The 20,779-nt window shown below is 38.0% G+C and overlaps 1 protein-coding gene across 4 annotated transcripts in view; it reads left to right on the top strand.

Annotated features, from left to right (window-relative positions):
- Positions 1-283: 283 nt before the first annotated feature.
- The window catches only part of SYT14 (synaptotagmin 14), a 90,952-nt gene continuing 70,456 nt past the window's right edge, over positions 284-20,779 (top strand). Inside the window, exons 1-2 of one of the 4 annotated variants that reach the window (XM_039386957.1) lie at positions 284-401; positions 12,733-12,780. In XM_039386957.1, coding sequence (XP_039242891.1) covers positions 389-401; positions 12,733-12,780 — 61 coding nt within the window. In that variant the 5' untranslated portion in view covers positions 284-388. The remainder of the gene's footprint in view (positions 402-12,732; positions 12,781-20,779) is intronic. The other 3 variants (XM_027714491.2, XM_039386958.1, XM_027714486.2) reach the window with 3 other exon arrangements.

Below are 20,779 nucleotides of genomic sequence, written 5' to 3'. Positions count from 1 at the left end.
ATGGCTTGGCTGACACTAGTGCCCCCGGAGCCTTGGCTTCTGTTCTAGCCAATCGCTTTTGGAAAGGAAACCCACGGAACAGAACGGCGGGAAGCGCCGGGAGCTTCCCTTGACGGACAGCAGCGTTTCCGCCCCGCAGCCGTGAGGCTCCCGGGACTCCCCGCACCGGGGCCGGGCGGGGCCGGACGGCGGCGGCGGGAGCGGTGACGCACCGGGCGCGCTCCGGAGGCCGCCCCGCCCCGCCCCGCCCCGCTCACCTCCCCGGCCCGCCCCGCCCCGCCCGCCGCTCCTGCCCCTCCCGCCGCTCCCGCCTGGCATCCGCGGCGCCCGGCAGCGCCTCTCCTGCGTGCGCTCCCTCCGCTTGGTACGGCCCACCCCGCCGGGGATCATGGCGATTGATGGTAAGTAGGCCAATAACGGGCTCCTCTCTCTCGCCCCGAACCGCTCCCCTCCCCCAGCCCCCTCCTCTCCCTCTCCTCCCCCGGGCACGGGCAGGGGGGCGGCTCCGGGGGGAGGGAGGGCTCCCACCGCGGCGGGAGGTGGGGGCGCACCGAAGCGAGTGGTCCCCCAGCCGGGGAGGGCGGCGGGGGGCACCTCCTCTGCTCCCCGTCCCCCTCGGCCCGGCTACGGGGGTACAGTGCCGGGGCTGTTTGATGGTGGGGGAGAGGTGAGTGTGGTGTTCCCTCCTCCCGTCTCCGCGCCCAGGAGCCGGGCAGGGGTAAATAAATCCTTGGCACGGTGGCCGGCATCCTTCCTCCTCCTCCTCTTCCTCCTCCTCCGCCGCCGCCTCCTACCCCGGGGATGCCGGGCGTGCGAGGACCCGAGGAGGACGAAGCCATCCATCCCCCCGTGCCTTGAGCCGCCCTTGCTCTGTCGGGGAGGCGGGGGCGGGCAGTGCAACCCCCGCGGCCGGGGCTTTGCCGCCCCTGCCCGCCGCTGGGTCCCAGACCCGCGCCCGGGATGAAAATGTGGATGCTGGAGGTGCGCAGCCCTTTCCACCCTCCCCGCAGGGACTTTGTCAACTGCTTTAAAACTCGTTGGCCCTCTCCTGGCCCCTGAGTCTCTGAAAACTGAGTCCCCAGGCGAGGGATGCTCCCGGCTCTCCGCCGGTTGCTGGGAGCTAACAGGCTGCACAGGAGCCTGGTGTCCGCAGATCTTTCTAGTCATCACTTAGAAACAGCAACAAAGGAGCGAGATGTTCGAGACACTTGTTGGGTTTGTTTGGAGATGATCATCCTCAAAGGCAAGACTTCTGAGCTTTGCTCTGAAACCTCTCCTCTCGATTCTGAGAGTAATTTTACACCTCCATAAAAATCCTTTTAAAAAACAATAAATCCCAGAACTTTATTTCCAGCCAGAGAAGATCCTAAGGTATGCAGCTTCCCCGACTGAGGTGTTTCTTTCTGAAAACGTCTGTTGTTATAACTTAAAGAACCTAGGAAAACAGTGAGGGAGGGGAAAAAACAAACTGTTCTCGTTTGTTTCGCATGTGGGATGTTCCTCTGCTGTCACTTTCCCTGGATTAGTAATTCAGGCCTCTGTAAAGAGAAGTTGCACTGCGCAAGCAGAGCTGCATGTTCACCCTGTCTTGGAAGCTGTGCACACCAGGAGTCTGAGCTGGCCAGCTTTAAGTTGGCCGGGTTCTTTTCTGCTGAAAACTCCTCTTAATATTATCAAGAAGATAGCAAAAAATTTCTACTGGGTCTGGACTTTTTACATAATTCGAGCTCAGAAAGAAAAAAATTATCAGTCCTTCAAAATCTGTCTCTGTTTTCAATTTAAGCAGCATTATCCCAGAAATCTGTGGGAATCTGTTAGATCCGAAAATATTCACAGTATGTGAAATTCATGTGTAATATTTTCAGAGGATTTAGGGTATTACTTCTTAAAAGTTAAAGCAAATAATCATGGATGAATAAAGCAATCTAGCCTTTGAAAAGAATGCAACACTTCTCATTATGGCCAGACTTTAGAAATAGCCCAACTCTTGTACTTATATGAAATATTCAAAATGGGGCTTAGGCTCTTGAGAAAATTGGGTGCATAGTTTACAGTTAAATGCAGAGGCAGAATAAAAAAAAAATCCAATCACGAAAGTGGTCTGCTGGGTTTTGATTTAGTACTCTTCCTGAAGACAGAAAATGCAATGTATTTTTCTGCTGTAGTCTGTAGCAGGAATGCATCCTCCTCTTTGTTTTCAGCTGAATAGCTGACTATATTGATGTTCTCTCCCTCCTGTTTGTGCAACAGTACCTTGCCTTGGCTGTACTGTTTAGCAGTACTGTGTTCTGACCAGCAGTGCTAAAACATATGAGTTTGATTTGGTTGAATACTAACTCTTGAAGTTGGCATCAAACCATGGGATTTCTAGTCTAAACTGTCAAAATACAGAATTTGCATTGTTTCCAAGTAAATTTGTAAATGTATTTAAGTAAACAGAGAAAATACTTTGCTCAGTTTTAAAGACACAGAATTTGGACAGATTCTTTAATTTTTTTTTTTTGGTAGAGGCACAGGAAATAAGCAAGATTGAAGACTTCTGTTTGAAGAATTAATATAAAATAGTTCAAAACCCCTTCAATGCAGGACATAGATGTGAAGAGTGCACAAAATTAAAAGAGCTCAAGTTAAAATAGAATTTGTTAGCTGCTTTTGGCTGTTCTCAAAAATCTCTAAGTACCATATCCTGTGTCACTTTGTCGGTATACCAGCTGACAGTGAACTCCAAAGTTTTTATAAAAGTGAGGCTTTTTGTATCAAGTGTTATAGAGAACCACGGAGCCACTGGCCATGGCCAGTGGCCATTACCCTTTTGGTCAGTGGCCATTACCCTTTTGGTCAGTGTCAATGCTTTGTTACAATCACTGTAAGAGATTTCTAAAAGATGAGTATTCTTCATGTGATCATGGTTCAAAGCCCTCATCTAGTGATTGCAGGAGCAATTACATCTTTTTCTTTAGAAAGTTAATGTCATGTTAAAACATGTTCCTTTTGTATTCCTTTATAAAGACATCAGGTTACAGTTTGCATAGGTCAGGCAGTCTCAGATTTATGAGGAAACAACAAAGAACAACCCAATTGGAAAAGTTTTGGCACAAATGAGATTAAAGGATTGTATTTGCAGTTGTTATTTCTGTGTAGCTATCTCCCAAAACAAAATTAGTATTAGCTAGGAGCTCTGTTTTATCATGCAAGGTAATTTATTGCTTAACTTTTCCACTTTTTCACAGGGAAAGATTAAATTAATAAGTAGAGTATCAGAACAGGAAGGTGACAAATATGGTAGAGAGTAAGACCAAACTGAAAGCAGTAGTACGACCAGACTGGTAGGCAGTCCGAGGTTAAAATGCTCCCACCTACAGCTGCCCAGTCCTGGAGTCCTGTGGCAGTTTGCTGGGACTGGGGAGAAGGTTGAGGAGTCACTTCTGAGAACCCTTCAGCATCACTGTGGCAATGATCCTTATGGCAGCATTAACTTGATTTCTCTATGCTGCTTTTCCTCTCTTGAGCAATAGCAACGCTTTGGCATCTTAAGAGAGGTCTGTTGAATTGAGGTCTAGGTGAGGAGCTAGCAATGGAAACCACACTGCATTGCATGGAGGAGGGAAAGGAAATGTAAAAGGTTGCAGGTGGGATACTTTATAATCTAAGGCAGAATTGCATCTCTTGCATAGCCTCTTGAATCTACTTTTACCAGATTTTTGGGCTGCACTTGAACATGCTCTAATGTAGTACAGGCTATACAAAAGTTTATGTTGCTGAAGGAGGGGAATACATCTGGAGATTAATCTTTTCAGAACAACTTAATTATTTTCAAATTTAAACTCTTTCCTATGGTTTACATTGTAAGGAGTTTAGTGTTAAGAACTGAGAAGCTGTATTAAAGAGAATAATGAACCAGCCAGATAAGAGGAATCTAGTAGAGAAGAAAGAATTACACCTTGGTGCTGTCATCTGATATGTTATTGGTAGTGAGACTAATGAACATGGCTTCCCATATTTTTCCCCTGTGATCCTTTCAGTTTAACACTTCTTCCTGATGTAGAGGCCAAGGTCCTTGCCATGTGTCTAGGTTTTTGATCATTTTGTTCTTGCATCTCCTGAGCGTCTCTTAAGTGTCTTGATCTCTTTGATGCTTCTGAAAAAATTGTCCCCTTCTCTTTCCTCATCTGCCAGCTGTTTGGTTTGGAGGAGGCATCTGCAGCTCTTGTGTGCTGTGCAGGTGTTTTTTTGGCCAGTGGGCTGTCCTCATGTTTAATGGGGTCTGTGTTTGTGTTGTATTTGACTGGTAATGTTTATAAAACAGTGAATACTAAATGTATGAAGTTCTTAAAACTTTCTGTCAATTTTGTCTTAAATTAGCCAGCGAATCTAAGACAAAATAGTAAACAATAGAAGGATGGGGCAGGAAGTGAGCCGATTAATTATATAACCCTCATTTCCTTGGGAAACAAAGATAAAAATTACTGAATGAACCTACTTTTTGTTTATGTATACAAAAAGAGAGGGGATTTAAAACACTGCTTCATATAGGTTACGTGAAAACTATACCTAGTTGTAAATTTCCAGAATCCAGAAAAGGAAACAACGGAACAATTAGCTGCTTACAGTTAGGTAGGAGTATCATAAGTGGCTTGTAGGTTGAATCTGGCTTGGGGAACAGTTTTATCTTGACTTCCTAGTTACCTGGGATATTGAGGTATCACTGCAGCATGTACTAGAAGGGTGTAAGATGACATGGAGATCCTCGAGCTAGTGCTGATCTGAATTGGCAGTAGTGCTTCCAAATCCAAGCTGGTGCAGCCAGGACAGGGGTTGAGCAGCAGCATCAGTATTAAATAAAGCCTAAACATAAGAGGACATATTTTGTGCTTAGGCCCACTTTTAAACACATTTGCTTATTGTGGAGTGGATCATATGTCAGGGTATCAGATTTGATCAGCCACGGAGAATCGTTTTAATGCTACCTTGTGCTTGTTCACTGTCTGTAGTGGAAACTATTCAGTGAATGCTTGGTATTGTCATTGTAAGGATGATTCTCTGCATTATTTGCTGATGACAGTAAAACCTTGTGCCATATGCAAAATCACCACTTTCCTGGTTGGATTTGTCTTACACCATCATCGCTGTAGTGTTGAATCTGTTGAAATAAGGAAAGCCATTAGGCCTCTATCACCTTTCAGATCATAGAGGGGGCTATTTTTTTTTTTAAAAAAGACATCTATCCTCTAATGCTCTACAGACTTCTTTTTGATAAGTTCCCTGTGGGCTGAGATGTAACTATCATAGTTAATATAAGAACAGGTGATGTGTTCAGGGTGAAATTCTTCTTGAATTCTGTTCATTTTTAGTGCTTAGCACTTTTGCAAATTGGAACTCTTGACGTTCAGATGGGTGTGCAGGAAAGCAAACACACAGCCACTACTTGATTAAAGATGTTGGCTTATATTGCTGCTCATCAAAATACAGGAGATCTCTAAGAGAAGAAAGAGTCTTGCTGTCTTTTGGAGAACTTTCAACTGTTTTAACTATTAGGTCATATTTTCTCTTCAACCTAATTCAATTATAATTCTTCCAGCTTTTGTAATGAATAATGCAAGGAATTATTCACAGCTGATACAAATTTTTTCCTGAATATTGTCAGGTTTTGAACTGCATGAGGCCATGGGCCTATGTTGTATGTAAAAGTTGAAATGGATTTCAAGTCATCAGTTAATCCTTGCACCTCCTGATTTTTGCATATTTAACTCTTGGAGGTGTTAGGTGTTTTCTGATTTCTGAGTAATTCTGTCTCTAGAGTGAGAGGGGGAAACTTTGGGAGGATTTTGAAAGTTAATTTTAAGACAGCAAATGAGTGTTGAGTTTGTGAACTAATAGGTTGCATTCTGTAGAGAAGCATAGTCTTCAGTGTGAAAAGGGGTAGGTTCAGTATGGCTGACACAAGCAGTTTTCCTACTAATTGGAATCTTTTTAAATACAAATTCTTTGTAGTAATTTCCGTTTGTATCACAAACTTACTGCATTGTGTGAAATGTGAGAAGTCCAGTTACTGATACTATTTCTGTGAGTATATTTTTCTCCATAGACCATAGAATCATTTTAAAAATAGAAATATTTCTCAGCTTACTTTCTGTTTTGAAACTCTGCTCTAGAGTAGTGATTAGTGGGGGTAACTAAAAAATGCAAGAATTAGCTAAAAGTCGTGCTAATTTTTCATCCTTTTTCTGCTATCAACTTTTTTTGTTGACATCTTCCTTTTTATTTCCAGAACATTTGATAACAGTGTACATTGCTTGGCAATGCATATTTAATAATTTTGGCATTTGCAATGAAGTTCCTTTTGTGGCTTTCAGTTCTTTTGAAAAAAAATTTAAAGGTTTTATATTAGGTCATCAGATTTGAACCATTTATACTGGATGGATGTTTCTGTGTGAGTTAGATTTACTGTATTTCTTTATTTCCATCAGTAAGACTTACCTGAAGAAGTACTTGACTGAGAGCTAGGTAAAATAAAGAACTTTTTTGGTTTTTTTTAAGTGCTAATTCTATTTCAGTTGTCAGAAGAGGAGGGAAAGAAAAGTGTCTGGTCGTTCTGGGTAGGAAGGAAGGTGAGATAATACTATTTTCATGATGGGAGAGAAAGTCCCAAATAACCTCTTTACTTTATTACTTGGTCAGCTTAGAAAATCCGTTCTGTCTCCAGAAACGGCTATGCTAGTCGTGATTAATTGTCATTGATTGCTAATTCATTGATCAGTGCCATTGGTTTTGTTGATTACAAATATAATTCAGAAGTAAATATCTTCCATGAGAAAACTGGTTTAATGTTTGTCAATACTTTTATGGTTGCATAACAGCAAACAAAATATTCTTGGGAAAGGTAGATGACCTTATCCTTAGGCTAAGAAATTACTGGACAGTGATCATTTTAAATGGTGCTAGTAAAGAAGACAACCTTTACCATAGGAGTTTGCATTTTAAAACCAGAACGTTGATTTCTGACTTTTACTCTTGAAAACTTCTGGTCTTGAACATGTCTGCTGCTAATTTAATCTGATACTTATTTCTCTTATTAGTGAGTTAGACTGTGAATAATTGTCTTTATTCTAGAGTCTTAGTCTATTAAGTTATTCCTCATGTGAAAACCATTTGTGTTTTAACTGTTTTCACTGACTTTTTTTTTTTTTTTCCATTTCTTTGTGTGTTCTGTGGTTCCATTTTATTCTTTGAGGTGGAAGGACCAAGAGGAGACCAAAACTGCATAAAACATACAAGATGCGGGCATATAAATCAGTATATAAAGTAGAAAATTTTATTTTTTTTTAACTTACTCTCTCTTTCCTTATAAACTCAGACATTGTTTGCTTTTTAGTTTGCTTTTTGACTAGTTCTAAGCATTCAACTTTAAACATTTCATTTTTTACATAACCAATATTATTTGTAGACTAAAATTGTGAAGAGGTTGCAGAGGTGATTTTACACCACAAGCAAGGATAGGCTAATAAATATATGTAACCTTTTTAGGACAAACACCATACTGATGCCAGCTGTAGAGTTGCTGTTCTTTCAAAGTCTTTTCAACTTTATTTTCCATTGCTGTAAGCTGTCTGTTCATCTAAAACCAGATTCTTCCTTAAATTCAGTTCATGGTATGAGACAGTTTCTCAAGGAGCAGATTTGTTGATGTATGTAACCCAGAACACTTTCATTACGGTTGTCTCTTTCGATAAATTTGTAGTATGTTACATGAAACAGCTTAGCATAAGAATGGGTTTTCTGAGTATCTTGTATTCACAGCAGAAGCATTAGTATTTCCACATGTTTCAGACACGGTAACATTAATGGTGTTAGGCTTTATTCGCTTGTATCCCATTTTATGTTTCTGCGCTGTAACACTTCTATTTCGTGCACTTGCTGCACAGCCTTGTTGTTTCTTTCTCATTTGACAGTCCTGCACACTCAAGCCTTACCTGTGAGTTGTAGTTTTAACTATGACCGTGTCTGACGAGGGGTCCCAGAGCTGGAGGGAAGGAGCTCTGCTGAAATGCACGTCCCTTGCCATTGCTGTGCGTGGGCAGCAGCAATTACTCCTCTGTAATTCAGCAAGATGGACTCTCAAGGGCTGTGATGAACACTGTGCCCCTCACCCTCTTCGTGCGACTCAACCTGCGCAGTGTTGTTGTTCTGCCCTGGAGTTTTGTGGATTTGCCAAGGGAAAAAATAGTTGTCTAATGTTGAATAAAATGTTAAGTAAACATTTGTTGAATGTGGTCCAAACTTATGAAAATGCTAATTAAAATACAATCCTCAGCAGGAAAGCAATTTATCGTATAAAAAATACATCCCCAAAATTACACCTGATGATAAAGGCTTTTGTGATACAATGTAATGTTCCTCTGCAGCTGCTAATATGGATTTGTTGCTGAGCTGAAGAATAATGAATTTTTTACGCACCACAGTTTTGGTACTGGAACTGAGACTGTACGACATGTTTATTGAAGGGATGGAATGTAGCCTCTGAGTTTGTGGGTGATGGCAGGTAGGGGGCATTTAATAAGCTGGAGGGCAGGGCTGCTGTCTGGCAGGTACTCGGCAAGATAAAAAGCGGCCTGAAGGAACCTCAGAAACTTAAACAAGGACAAATGAAGCCTAAGCCCGTGCAGCACTAGATGCTGCAGACAGGCTGGCCAGAAGAAACCCTGTACAAAAGACCCTGAGGTGAACAGCAAGTTCAGGGACCAGCCAGGTGCCTCTGGCCTGTATCCGGTTGTGATAACCCAGCATGAGAGGATGACAAACTGGAGTTTGTCAGCAGAGTGCCACTAAGTTGGGAGGGAACAGAGTACATGGCACATGAGGAGAGACTTAGGCAATACATTTGTGGAGGAGACTCTTACTGCAGCCTTTTACTATATAAGGGGGTCTCAGAGATGGAGATGAGGTCCTAAGCTGTGCAGTGAAAGCACATGAGGCAGTGGGTGTGAGCTACATCAAGGGAAGTCCTGGCTGGCTGTGAGGAGGAAGTGCTCACAGTGAGAGGGAACCAGTGCCGTCTGGAGAGGTCATGGAATCTTGGGCGTTGCAGAACTTGGTTGGTTGAGACCCAGAGGAATCTCCTGCAAAGCTGGTCCTAGTCCTGTTCTGAAGTCATTCCCAACCTAAATCCCTCTATGATAATGCCAGTGTTACATTTCCTAGACAATTATTTTCAGTGTCCAGTAGGGAAGTTTCCCCTGAAGTCCAAACATAGTAGAACTTTGAATTTGGAAGTGGACTCATTTTAGAAAGACATAAAATTTTCAATTAATACAAAATTCAGGAGATACTTTGTCTTCTTTGATGTACACCTTTTCATCTCTTTGGTGTAATAGTCATCTTGGCGAATAGTGACTTGGTATACAAAATCTTAGTCTTAAATTGAGAAAATGAAACTTCATCAGGTGTTTCAGCTGCCTCTGAAAACCATCTGGCCGTTCTGTTTGTGCTAAATGTTTGAATGTTTCAGATTTTTAGGATGGTTTTTTAGGTGGTTTTTCTTGCTCAAGAAAATGAAAATGTTTTGTTGAATGTGCAATTCTAAAATCACTAAATCTTTCATTATTTTTCATTTTACTTCTATTGTCTGAAATTAAGAAAAGTTCTGTATCCCCAGGTGGGTGTGTTTCTATTCTCAGATTACATCTTGGACAAAATATTATGTAGTTTTATATGCAAACTCACTTAAAATTTTAAAATCTTAAATATGAGATCACATTCATAGTCAAGATGAAGTAAAATTAATAATAATTTGTGTCTAAATCAAACTTAAATTTTAATTACCTATAAAATTATGGTGAACTAACACTATATTAGGATCAATTACTTAAAAATAGTATTTAAAGAGTAAAATTTAAGACGGTCATACCACTGAACATTTGGGATTTGTGGGCTAAGTGACACAAACTCAGTTTTTTCAGACTGAAGTGCTAAATTAGCAGTCATCCAAATATTTGCTGTCGTCCAAATATTTTCAGTTTAGTTTCTTTCAGTGTCTAGGTTGTTCAAAGCTGAAAGAATTTTTGGGAGTTGGAGAGACAGAAAAACTTGTGTTCATTTGTTAATCTATGAGTAAAAACAAAGTGTCAATATTAGTTGTGTATTAGTGTATGAGTTCCACAGTTTTGAGGAGCACTGGGGAAAAGAAGTATCTGCCCAGATCAATTGAGGATAAAATATGTGTTCAATACACTGGTTAGCTTAAAATATAAAAGATACTTTCTTCAACTTCATTTTCAAAACATGTAGATCACTTGTGTTTTCATTTAATAGTTGATTTTCATCCCAAAGCAAAGTTTGGGGAAAAAGTGATGGATCACTCACCTATTAAATAAGAAATAACATTCAGCATTTTCTAGCAAAATAAGAGGAATAAAATCCTGACTGAATGCATATTAAATGGTATAAATTTTTTTATAGTTTTGTAGTCAATAAAAAGTAGCATGCAGATTAATGCAAAGGCTTTATTTAGTGGAACACCATCATATTTTAGCATCTAAATGATTGAATAAAGATCTCTTTTTTAGAAAACAATAGGTAGCAATGCAGAATCCAAACCTAAAATTAGTATTTTATGATATGATTTCAAGCTGGTTGATTTCACTGAGGGAAGTGAATATAATTTAAATCTACTGCTGCTCTCTTCTCTTAGTCATTTCTAGGTGAATCTTTATTTTTAACTGTCTGGCATCTGCGTAATGAAAAATTCTTTAATTTTTTTCAGTAGTTTTTATTATTTCCTTACTGCTGAATTTAAGACTATCAGGAGAAGAAATTCTAGGGAGAAGACTAGAGAGTGACTTTTCTGTCTCTATTCTGGTTTTTCTTTTGTACCCTGAAGATGATTGCAATGACATAAAAGAAGATTGTAATCTTCTCCTTAAGTCTTTTTTTGTTTTGTTTTTTTTAATGCCTTGTTGTCATAAAAGCAGATTATTATTTTTTAATTTAGTTTTTCTTCTGTTTTTTGAATGAAAATGATGTTGTCCAGCTTCTAGAATGCACTGAAAAGAGGGAATCATATTGCTGTTATAACTGGCTTTTGTAATGGTGATGACTATACAAAACTCATGGAATCCTCGGGCTTACTGACTCTTGAGTTCCTATTCAAGGCTATCTTTGAAGCTTGTATTTCACATTACTGAATATGAAAAAAATATATTGACATAAAATGAGGATTCTTTTTAATTTCATAGACATTTGATTTTATTTTAGAAGAGTTATGTTTTACTACATTTATTTGATCCCTTTTATCCTTTTTTCCTTCCAATATCTGCATTTCCTACAGTTATTTCTTTAAAGTGTAAACTTAACTACAAATACAGATCTCTTTAAAACTTATACACCACCATCTGCTAGTGTTACCAATTAAGAGTTTTAAGTATTAGTTGATATTATATCATAGTATGCTTTATTGTATGTCAAAATTCATTTATTATGGAATAAAGGAGAGTAATAAGTGCTATATAATGTATTTCCATATTTTTGAGATGGAAAGAATTTTGTTACCTAAAGCTTGTTTTAGTGTGTCGTGAAGCATTTGGAGCCTAGTAGTGATTAATGCATATGGAATAGATGCTTTGTGAGTTTTTGTATCTCTTGCTTTGTATTTTTATGAGATTGCAGAGAACTGGGTATGAAAACCTCAGCAGTTCCCCTCACTTCTATATTCATATGCTGTAGTCTTTTGTTGTCAGGGGAAGAAGGCTTAGTGGGTGTTAGGGCATAATTAAGAGAAGCCATAGCTTGACGTAGTTTGAATTCTAAGGTTCGACCACGGGGCATATAATTCCAAAATGTTTTTATTTTAGATATATATTTAAAAGAGAAGAAGATCGTGAATACTGTAAATGTATTCAATATAAAGTGATCACAATAAAAAAATCAACTCTTCCAAGAATTTCTACAAACCATTAAAAGAATCTCTTCGACAGTTTGCCACTGCCCATTCCTCCTTCTGCAAGGCTTAGCAATAGCTTGTTTCCTGTCCAGTTCCTGGATCACACCTTTCTCTGTGACCAAATGTATTCTCCTTCCTTTGTGGGTTCCTTCATTGTTCTCACTGGGTATATTATGTGCTGGCATTTTGTTTACGAGCTGTAATTCTAACATTAAAATGTAAACGAAAGCTGTTTCTAGCAACAATTTTATTATTCTTGTGTAAGTATCTTAAATTCTGTACTGCTGGTTTTTTTTATGAAAGAAATCTTTAAAGGAGAAATTCCAGGCAAACCCAGCCTTTGGTAACAGGATTTCTCTCTTTTTTTTTTTTTTACCATGGAAGATAATAATAATGTTATTTTGGCATTACGTTATGTCACAAATATTTTTGATATTTTGGCAATTCTTTTGTAGATACCCTTCTGTAGGGTAGTTCCCTCCAAACAGGAAATTATGTTTTGTACTTGGGAAACATTAGTATGGCTTGAGTTAAAGTGCTTGCTTTTGTAATTTTATCTGTGTAAATTCAGTGTAAAGCTCTTCAAACTGTACCACCATTAACAATACTAAGCCAAAGGTACATTTATGGTTTTCTCCAAAGGATTTAATGTATAAATGGAAAATTTGTTAGGTCAGTCTTTTGCATTTTCATTAAATGACAGTTTTGGTACTTTCCTTTACACTGTTTATAAATCTTATTAAGAAACCAAATATATTTTATTTGTTACTGTTTTCTAATTATGTATTTCCACATAGGTGGAGAACGAACTTGTGGTGTACATGAGCTGATCTGCATTAGGAAAGGTAAGCATTGATTTGTGAAAGTGTAGTTCTTAGCTTGTGAATAGTACTGGTGAGAAATCTGCTGCCTAATGTTATGATCTCACCTTTTCTGGGTCTTAGTGTTGCATCTTTGTGTTGCAGAATCTTTTGATGCTGACAGTGTCAATGAAAAAAGGAAAAAAAAAGTGAAATTACAAAATAAAATTTGATTTTTTGCAAGAAGGATAAAGGTACTCCTGCAATATTCACCAAGTTACATGGAATTTGTTGATGTTGTTCAACTGTGTTGGGTAACCACGAAAATTTTGATCTTTACCTTGTCTACATATTTGTAGGATGATTTGATTTTTAGTAGTAATAGAAAGTTGTGAGGATGTTTTAAATAACTGTTGTAATGGACTGGCAATATCTGCCTCTGATTTCAGGTGAGATCCTAATAACTCAAACTTCTTTGACAACGACTATATCAGTAGTGAAACCAGTAATTGACAGCACGGAGCAGAGCTGTGCTCAAGAGAAAACTGTTGCAGGCTTAAAGCTGAGCTGCAGTGATTGAAGTTGGAGCTTGACAGAACAGCTCAGCTGATATAAAGACTAGATACAGTTCTGTTTTCTGTCCCTTTTGGGAGCCCTGCACTCCCTCCTGCAGCATTGCTGTTGAATCTCTGTCTTCTGATCTGAAAGCTGCCCTTGGATGAAAAAAACCAGTTTCTTCAAAGATTAGTTGCTTGAACTGAGTCACAGTTAGGTCAGAAGAGTCTCGGTGCTTTCAAAAGGAAAGGAGTAAGAAAGTGTGCTGGGAGAGGAGGAAGTCTACAAGACTCTTTTGACAACAACTAAGTGTTAGACTGGCTCAATAGTATTGTCAAACCACATCATACTTCGTGGGAAGAAATTTTGTTTGTCCTCTTAGTTTCCATTGCATTCACTTAGAGGTTTTAGTAACATTTTGGGGTTTTTTTGAAACATTTATTTAACATCGCCTAACCTCAGAATTAAGTTTACCAGTTAAGGTAAAAACAGCTTTATGATCAGAAGTCATCTTTTCCAAATATCTATTAAAAGAATTACTGAATGTTGTGTGTGGTTTGACAGTACTGTAATTAAAAACATTTCTCTGCTTTTCTAAACTGTGAATCATTTAGATCTTGCTTTTTTTTGTTACTTCGTTTGTATTTTGGAGGGGAGGTGAATTTTTTTTCTTTTAATGTTTTCTTAGGCTTTGGTTTTGTTTTTTAAAAAGCATCTTTATTGCTGTCTCTGGTTTTCTGTTGATGGATGTCGGTACACACAGTGCCCTGTATTCCTTCTATAATAGGCCCTGTTTTTCTTCCTGAATTGAGAAACTCATTGGAATTTCAGGAAACCTACTGATAAAATTTTAAAATCTATTAATCTTCTTAATCCCGATTTATTTTAGGATACTGTAGTGATTTTAAGAAAAACAATTCTTCTGAGTTCTTGGAGGCAGTGCTCTATGGCTTTAATGTTAATTGCTGGGAAGTTAAATTGAAAAGATGTACCTTTTTAAGGTTCTAAGTTAAATTTGAACATTAGATTCTAAGCTCCATTTGCCATTGATATGATACACTTTTTTTTTTTTTTAAATAACAGATGCATAGAACCTGTGTTTTAGCATTAGTGCTAATAAATTAGCCTAAGTGTGATTAAAAGAGAAATATCCTCCTAGTGCCATTTATACCCACATTATGTTGGGTTCCTTTTTAGGTCATAGGAGTTTCCATGTGTATTCTAACCTTGTGTGTCCCTATGCCCAGCTGTGTTCCTTGTAGTGCATGGATTGGGTGCGTTCTTGTCAGTCTTTGCTCCCTACTTGATGTGTATGTATAAAGAAGAAGGTGCTTGCCATTGTACTAAGAATCTTCCAGTTGTACAGAGTTTTGGTTACTTTATCTAAGACTTTACATCATCTGATACACATCCAAGATGCTTTTATTTTCTGACCAAGGCCAGGCTCCTAAGGATTGCTTTATTTGCCAGTTGTCCAGGCCTGCCTGCTTGCCAGGATAAGGGTGCAGACTCAACATCTCTACTGACCTCCTCAGAATAGGAAGGCATTTCCAAACTGAGAACTCCTCGCTGCCAGCAGTCTCGAGCTGGTCAAATCAGGCTTTCCAGCTTTGTCATTAATACCACTGAATACTCATGTTAAGCTTACACAGGATGTAGTTCACCATCTCTTGGCTGTGCCATGAAAGCCAAGCCTTTTTTTGGTCTGTGAGCACACTGTAGAAGTTGGATGGACAAATTAAGTGTTCACATCAACACATAGGTAGTCTTGCAGTCCTGTCTGGTGCTGAGTAAGTTTACAGTGTGCCCCTCTCCTTTTTCACTGGTGTCTGTGTGACTGTGGCACCAGGAGAGTACACTCCAGCACTCTGGGCATTCATACATTCCCTCATTTTCATCGAATACGGTCAGTGAGGCTACGAGAGCTGGTGCAGTGTTTGACAAAATGGTTCTCTAGCTGCCTGAAGGCCTCTGATGTTTTCTGCCAGGGGATGGTGGGCAACTGTGACTGCCCTGTGACTGTAGTTAGAGTGCCCTTGTGGAACCCCTGAACGAAACATTAGCCGTAAATAGCCAGTGTTAAGTAACTAAAGTTCTTAGAGACGACCGTGTACATTTGTGCTTTGCTTATCTGTCCATGTTGAGAAACAACTAGTAGGATAAGTTCCATCTTATTTTTCCTGCACTGAATAGGGAAAAGGGAAAAGTTAGCAGGAAAAGGGAAAAGTTAGCAAGCAAGCAAGCATGTGTCTTCTATGAATAATGCAGGGGAAAACTTTCCGGTTTCAAGTGGTGGAGTGTAATTACAATTTATAGGGGATTATATGACTTGAAGAACACCTGTTGCTGTGATCAGGTTTTTTTCTAGTTGTCAAAGTAACACATTCTTAAATTGTCTTTTTCTTGACTGCCTATTAATTTTTTGCTAGGAAAATAGGAACTTTGGAGTGTCATATGATAAAATGTGGCAAGTGACCAGAAAGGTCTGAAAGGCTATGTGTGACCAGACCATTTAGCTCAAATAGCATCATAAAAACTTCTTACCTTCATGTGAAGGCTGTAAAACCAAAACCCAAGCCTTAAAAAAGAAATGAATGCTCTAAGACTATTCAGCTGTTAAAATAACCTGAAACATAATTTTTCTTCTTTTTTTAAATTTTTTTTTATTTCTCAGGTTAGTCAAATCCATGGAGGTTTTTTTATTTACATTTGTTATTTTCAAATTTTTATGTACTCTAGGCTCACTAGCCGAGACTGCAAATAGTTGCATTTTTGTTTGTATTTTCATTTAAAAGCATCATTAAAGCTTTTTTTTTATATTAACAATGCTTCCACTGAAATAAACCTAACTTGGTTGGTAGATTTATTTTTAGTTTTTTAAGATTCAAAGATTTGCAAGTACCAGTTCTAATGCTCATCGAATATCTGAGGTTATCTGAATTTTAGTGTAAATATGATCTCAGTATGGTATTGATACACAACTCGGATTTGCTACCCAAAGGTGTAGCAGTGGTCTGGCACAGGGCTGCTCCCATGTCTCATACAGTTACAGCTTCATTTTTGCCCAAGGGGAGACTGTGTTGCATCCACTTCTGGTCTGCACAAGGATTCCAGTACGTTTATAGTGTTTGGTTATTTGGTTTCCTTTAAGCATATTCATACATTTTTGAGAAGAACCTGCAGAGAGCTGATCAGGAGTAAGGAGACTGATAGGCTTTTCTGGAAAGCCTTAAAATCTAATTCATATGTATTTTTAAAGAGGCTTCTTCTAAATGCATAAATACAGAGAATGTGTGTCCTGAAAATGTATTTTGTGGCCATGACGTAACATCTAATAGCCACAAAATCCTGAACAAGTCACTTTCCAGCTATCAAAAATAACTTTAAAGATGTATGATCACCTATTAGGGAGGCACTAAAATTTGTGTCTCCATAGTTAAGTGGTTGAATTGTTTGCATGGGCTTGTATTTACACATTGTTGAACTCTGAAAATTGAAAAGAAAAGAAAAACATATTTCTAGTTTTATTATAAATTAACATCTTGTTTACTTCTGTTATTTAATGCAAGTTTGTTTTGTGTACATACACATATTCAATGTCTGACAATACAAATCGAAGACTTGGCTGTGGAAAGAAGAGTCTTGCTTAGTTTTTGACAGCAGTTGACAGTTTTTCTGAAACTACTCAGTTAATGGTTTGCCTTTTTGCTGGTTGTTTTCCTAGTACACACTTGTTTTTGAGAGAGTCATGAGAGTTATGTAAGGTGTTCCTTTGGTTATTTGCTACTGACATAAAAGAATTCAGGGAACTTGAGATCACACTTGAGAAAAATGTATCTTTTTTGATTGTGTAGTGCGCTGTAGCTGCAAGTCCAACTTGGAATTGGCAGTTGTTAGATGCAGTAATATTTTATTTAAGGCTGTTTTCAAGTTCTGTTTGTACAGACAAATCAAACTTGTGATGAGTGCTTATGATGTTAAGGTGTTACTGAAGAAATATTAAATATATTCTGGTATTCTCTTAAATATATTCTGGTATGTATGATATTCACTGTATGGCATGGAAGTGACATTAAAGGAGAAAATACGTGGCCATATTACTTTCAGGTTTCTCACCCTTGTTCATTTGTTTATTCTCAAAGTAATGCAAAGTGATACTTCTAACTCAGCAATGTATTCTGTATTTAATTCATGGAATTGTAGATTGAGTATCTGAGTAAGGGCTGAGTTGCACAGATATTTAAAAATTATTTTAAGCTCTTTTTTCTTTTGCAAGATGTTCTTTTCTGTCTATTGTTGTGGCAGCCTTGCAAACAAAGGAAACTGTTCAGCAAACTGACTTTGTGACTAATAATGGAACAGAAGTGCTCTCTTTAATATGCAAAAGAGAAGTTGCAAAAAGACAATGTCTTTGGCTGACAATGAAAAATGTCACTTGTAATAATAATTTTGAAAAGATAAGGTATGAATTTTTGCTTTGTCAGAAGTATGTTTTAAGTAGAACTATTCCTCTTTAATGTTCTGGTCAACTATTCTTATCCATTTGCATGTGTCTGAATGTTAAGTTGCCAACTGCATTTAATCCTAATGGAAAAAAATAGTATTTATTCATGAGTTTCATTTTACAAGTAGAAACATTATTTTACTGCAAATCAACTGCATCTGATACTCAAGTTATCTTACAATTTTTATGATAGTCTACACTAAATAGTTGCTTCTGAAAAAGAAATAAAATATTTTTTCCCCTTTCTCCCTGCTGTCATCTAGTTGATAGAACTCCTTGTGCTTCATAAAGAGAAAGGTGATGCCACAGACGGTAGCAAATTTCTTTAAATTAGGAAACCTCACATTCCAACCCAGGATAATCTGTGATTCTATGATTTTAAATATGTGTAATTTCTATGCTCATTTAGAGGTTCAGATTTGGACAGTAAAAAGTAAAGTGCATTTTCTCTTTTTAAAGATAGGAATAAAACCTCTTCATTAAAAAGGTATACACAACTAAAGCTACTTTTATAATATAGGCAGAAAATAGTAATTAGTCAGTTCATAATTGTACACTAATTAGTTTAAAATAGACGAATACTTTTTTTTTCTGAAGGCTTGAAAAAATTTTATGTCCTTTATTCCGTGAATGCTAAACTTAATAGACCTGGGAGATATTTTAGAAATATGGCTACATGTTATAAAAATGGAAGTTATAATGTTAAAATTAACGTCACTGGAATATATACTGAATTCTGCACTCTGTTGGAAAGGTAATCTGTATGTATATGTTTTGGATTAGAGAAAATTTATTATGAAATAAATACTTTTCTTTGAGGTTACTGAAGCAGAGTATTGCTTCTGTATGTTCCCCTGTGTTGGGAGTCTTCTGGAAAGCAGCAGCTGCTGAGGTCACTTAACTCCACCCATGGCAGTACCTCTTCTTTCATAGCAAGTTTTCTGTGTAAGAACTTTGCTATATCTAAACCCTGGTATTTCCTCACTCAAGAAGTTTGCATGTTCATATAATCATTTTTACCTCACAGTGCTTTGCTGTATATCCTAGTTAATTACTGTGCTGGATTGTCTCATGCTTTGATATTAATTGTAGTGTCTGATAGGGAAAAATGTGGTTTTAGAAGATTTTTAGTACATAGATTTCCTCCTCCCCCCATAGTGGAGACCTACTTTGTAATAGGTATGAACTTCTAAACCACAAGTCTCTAGACCCCTGCGGGTCTTAAATACTTTTGCTTTGGGAGGATTATTTGAGAATGCCATTAAAAAATTTATAACCACTGCTGTTCTCTTACCCACTGCGTGGATAATAGTCATGTAATATGCTATGTAATTGCAACAGATTATTGGGATTTGCAGGTAATCAACATGATTCCATGATCAGTGTCTATTCCAAGTAGCAATGTGATGCTTCCTTTGCTGTTTCTTTTCAGAGATTTCTGTTGTGAGATATTACTCAATAGGAGATGAATTCCATGTTAGAGAGAAAAGGCATTGAGGGACTGGTAAATCAGCAGGGATGGCAGGCTGACAACTTCCTCAGCCCATAAGGATTTAGGAATTAAAAGATTTCTGTCAAAAGTTTAAATCTCCTTCTCCGACTATGACTTTAGTTATTCCTAAATTCTTTCGTAGATCAGTGGTATTTTGGAGACCAGAGTCCTCTTTTTCCTGTAATGAAATTTATTTCCAAAAGACAGTTTCAGCATGGTATTTTAAAAGAAAGGGAAAAGGATCCTGAAAATGAAAATCTGCAGAGGCAATACTAGAGTTGCTACAAGTATTTTCATGCACTTATGTATGTGATTAGTTAACTTAATGAACCCAGCCATTTTTATCAAAGCCTGTGAGCAGCTGAGGTCACTTGGCTTGTTCAGCCTGGAGAACAGGAGATGGAGGGGAAACCTCATCACAGTCTACAACTTCTTCACAAGGTGGAGGGGCAGGCACTGATCTCTTCTCTGTGGTGAGCAGTGGCAGGACTCGAGGGAATGGCCTGAAGTTGTGTCAGGGAAGGTTTAGGTTGGATATTAGGAAAAGGTTCTTCACCCAGAGGGTGGTTGGGCACTGGAACAGGCTCCCCAGGCAAGTGGTCACAGCTTCAAGCCTGACAGAGTTCAAGAAGTGTTTGGAAAATGCTCTCAGGCACACAGTGTGGCTCTTGGGGCCAGCAGTTGGACTTTTATGATCCTTGTGGGTCTCTTCCAACTCAGCATATTCTATGATTCTGTGATTGTATTTTATGAAGTAAATGAACTCTATTTGATGTTTATTTAGTCAAGTAATTTAATTGCTAATCATAAAATCAAATAAACTGAATTTTTTAATTAAAATAAATTCTAGACTTTCTTCCTATGTGAAAGAATTCCTGGAATCTAGATGTTAAAATGTATTTTTCTTATTAGTCCTTGTGATTAGAATGAAGAGGAGAAGAAGTTCTGATTTCTCTCTGTAGAAGTGCATATTATCCTTCAGCCAGTGTGAAGTGACATAAACCAAATGGTAAAAAAAATTTCTATTATTACTGATAAGTTTCCACTGGAATAAAAGTGACAGTGGAGTTAGAGCAGTGTAGCTGTCACAATACACTAATTCTAGTGAACCTCTCATGTAAACAAGCACATTTATGTTTTGCTTAATAGTAGGTGTATGAAATTTTTTAGAAATTAACCCATAAGTAGCATCGTGTATCACTTCAGATAATGTAAGTTTTCTGTTTTCCTCAGTATTACTTTGAAAGGTCTATTTAAAGGGCATTATTATTCTAAATAGAAAGTTAAATAAGCACTTTCATCCTGATTTCATTCTATCAGTCCTAAAAACTCCTGAAAGGTTCACGCCGCTAAAATTGTTAATAATTTTCTCATTTAGGAAATACAATGCTCTTTTCAGTTCTGGATTGAAATTCAGTTATCATTTCAAGTTTACATTCGTTTGAAATTGCATGTCACTCAAGGTAGTATACCGGATATAGGTATTTAAAGTG

The sequence above is a fragment of the Pipra filicauda genome, unplaced genomic scaffold, assembly GCF_003945595.2.
Source record: "Pipra filicauda isolate LSUMZ 115617 unplaced genomic scaffold, ASM394559v2 scaffold51_size4534324_pilon, whole genome shotgun sequence".
NCBI classification, from domain to species: domain Eukaryota; kingdom Metazoa; phylum Chordata; class Aves; order Passeriformes; family Pipridae; genus Pipra; species Pipra filicauda.
This window is presented reverse-complemented; position numbering and strand designations above follow the sequence as displayed.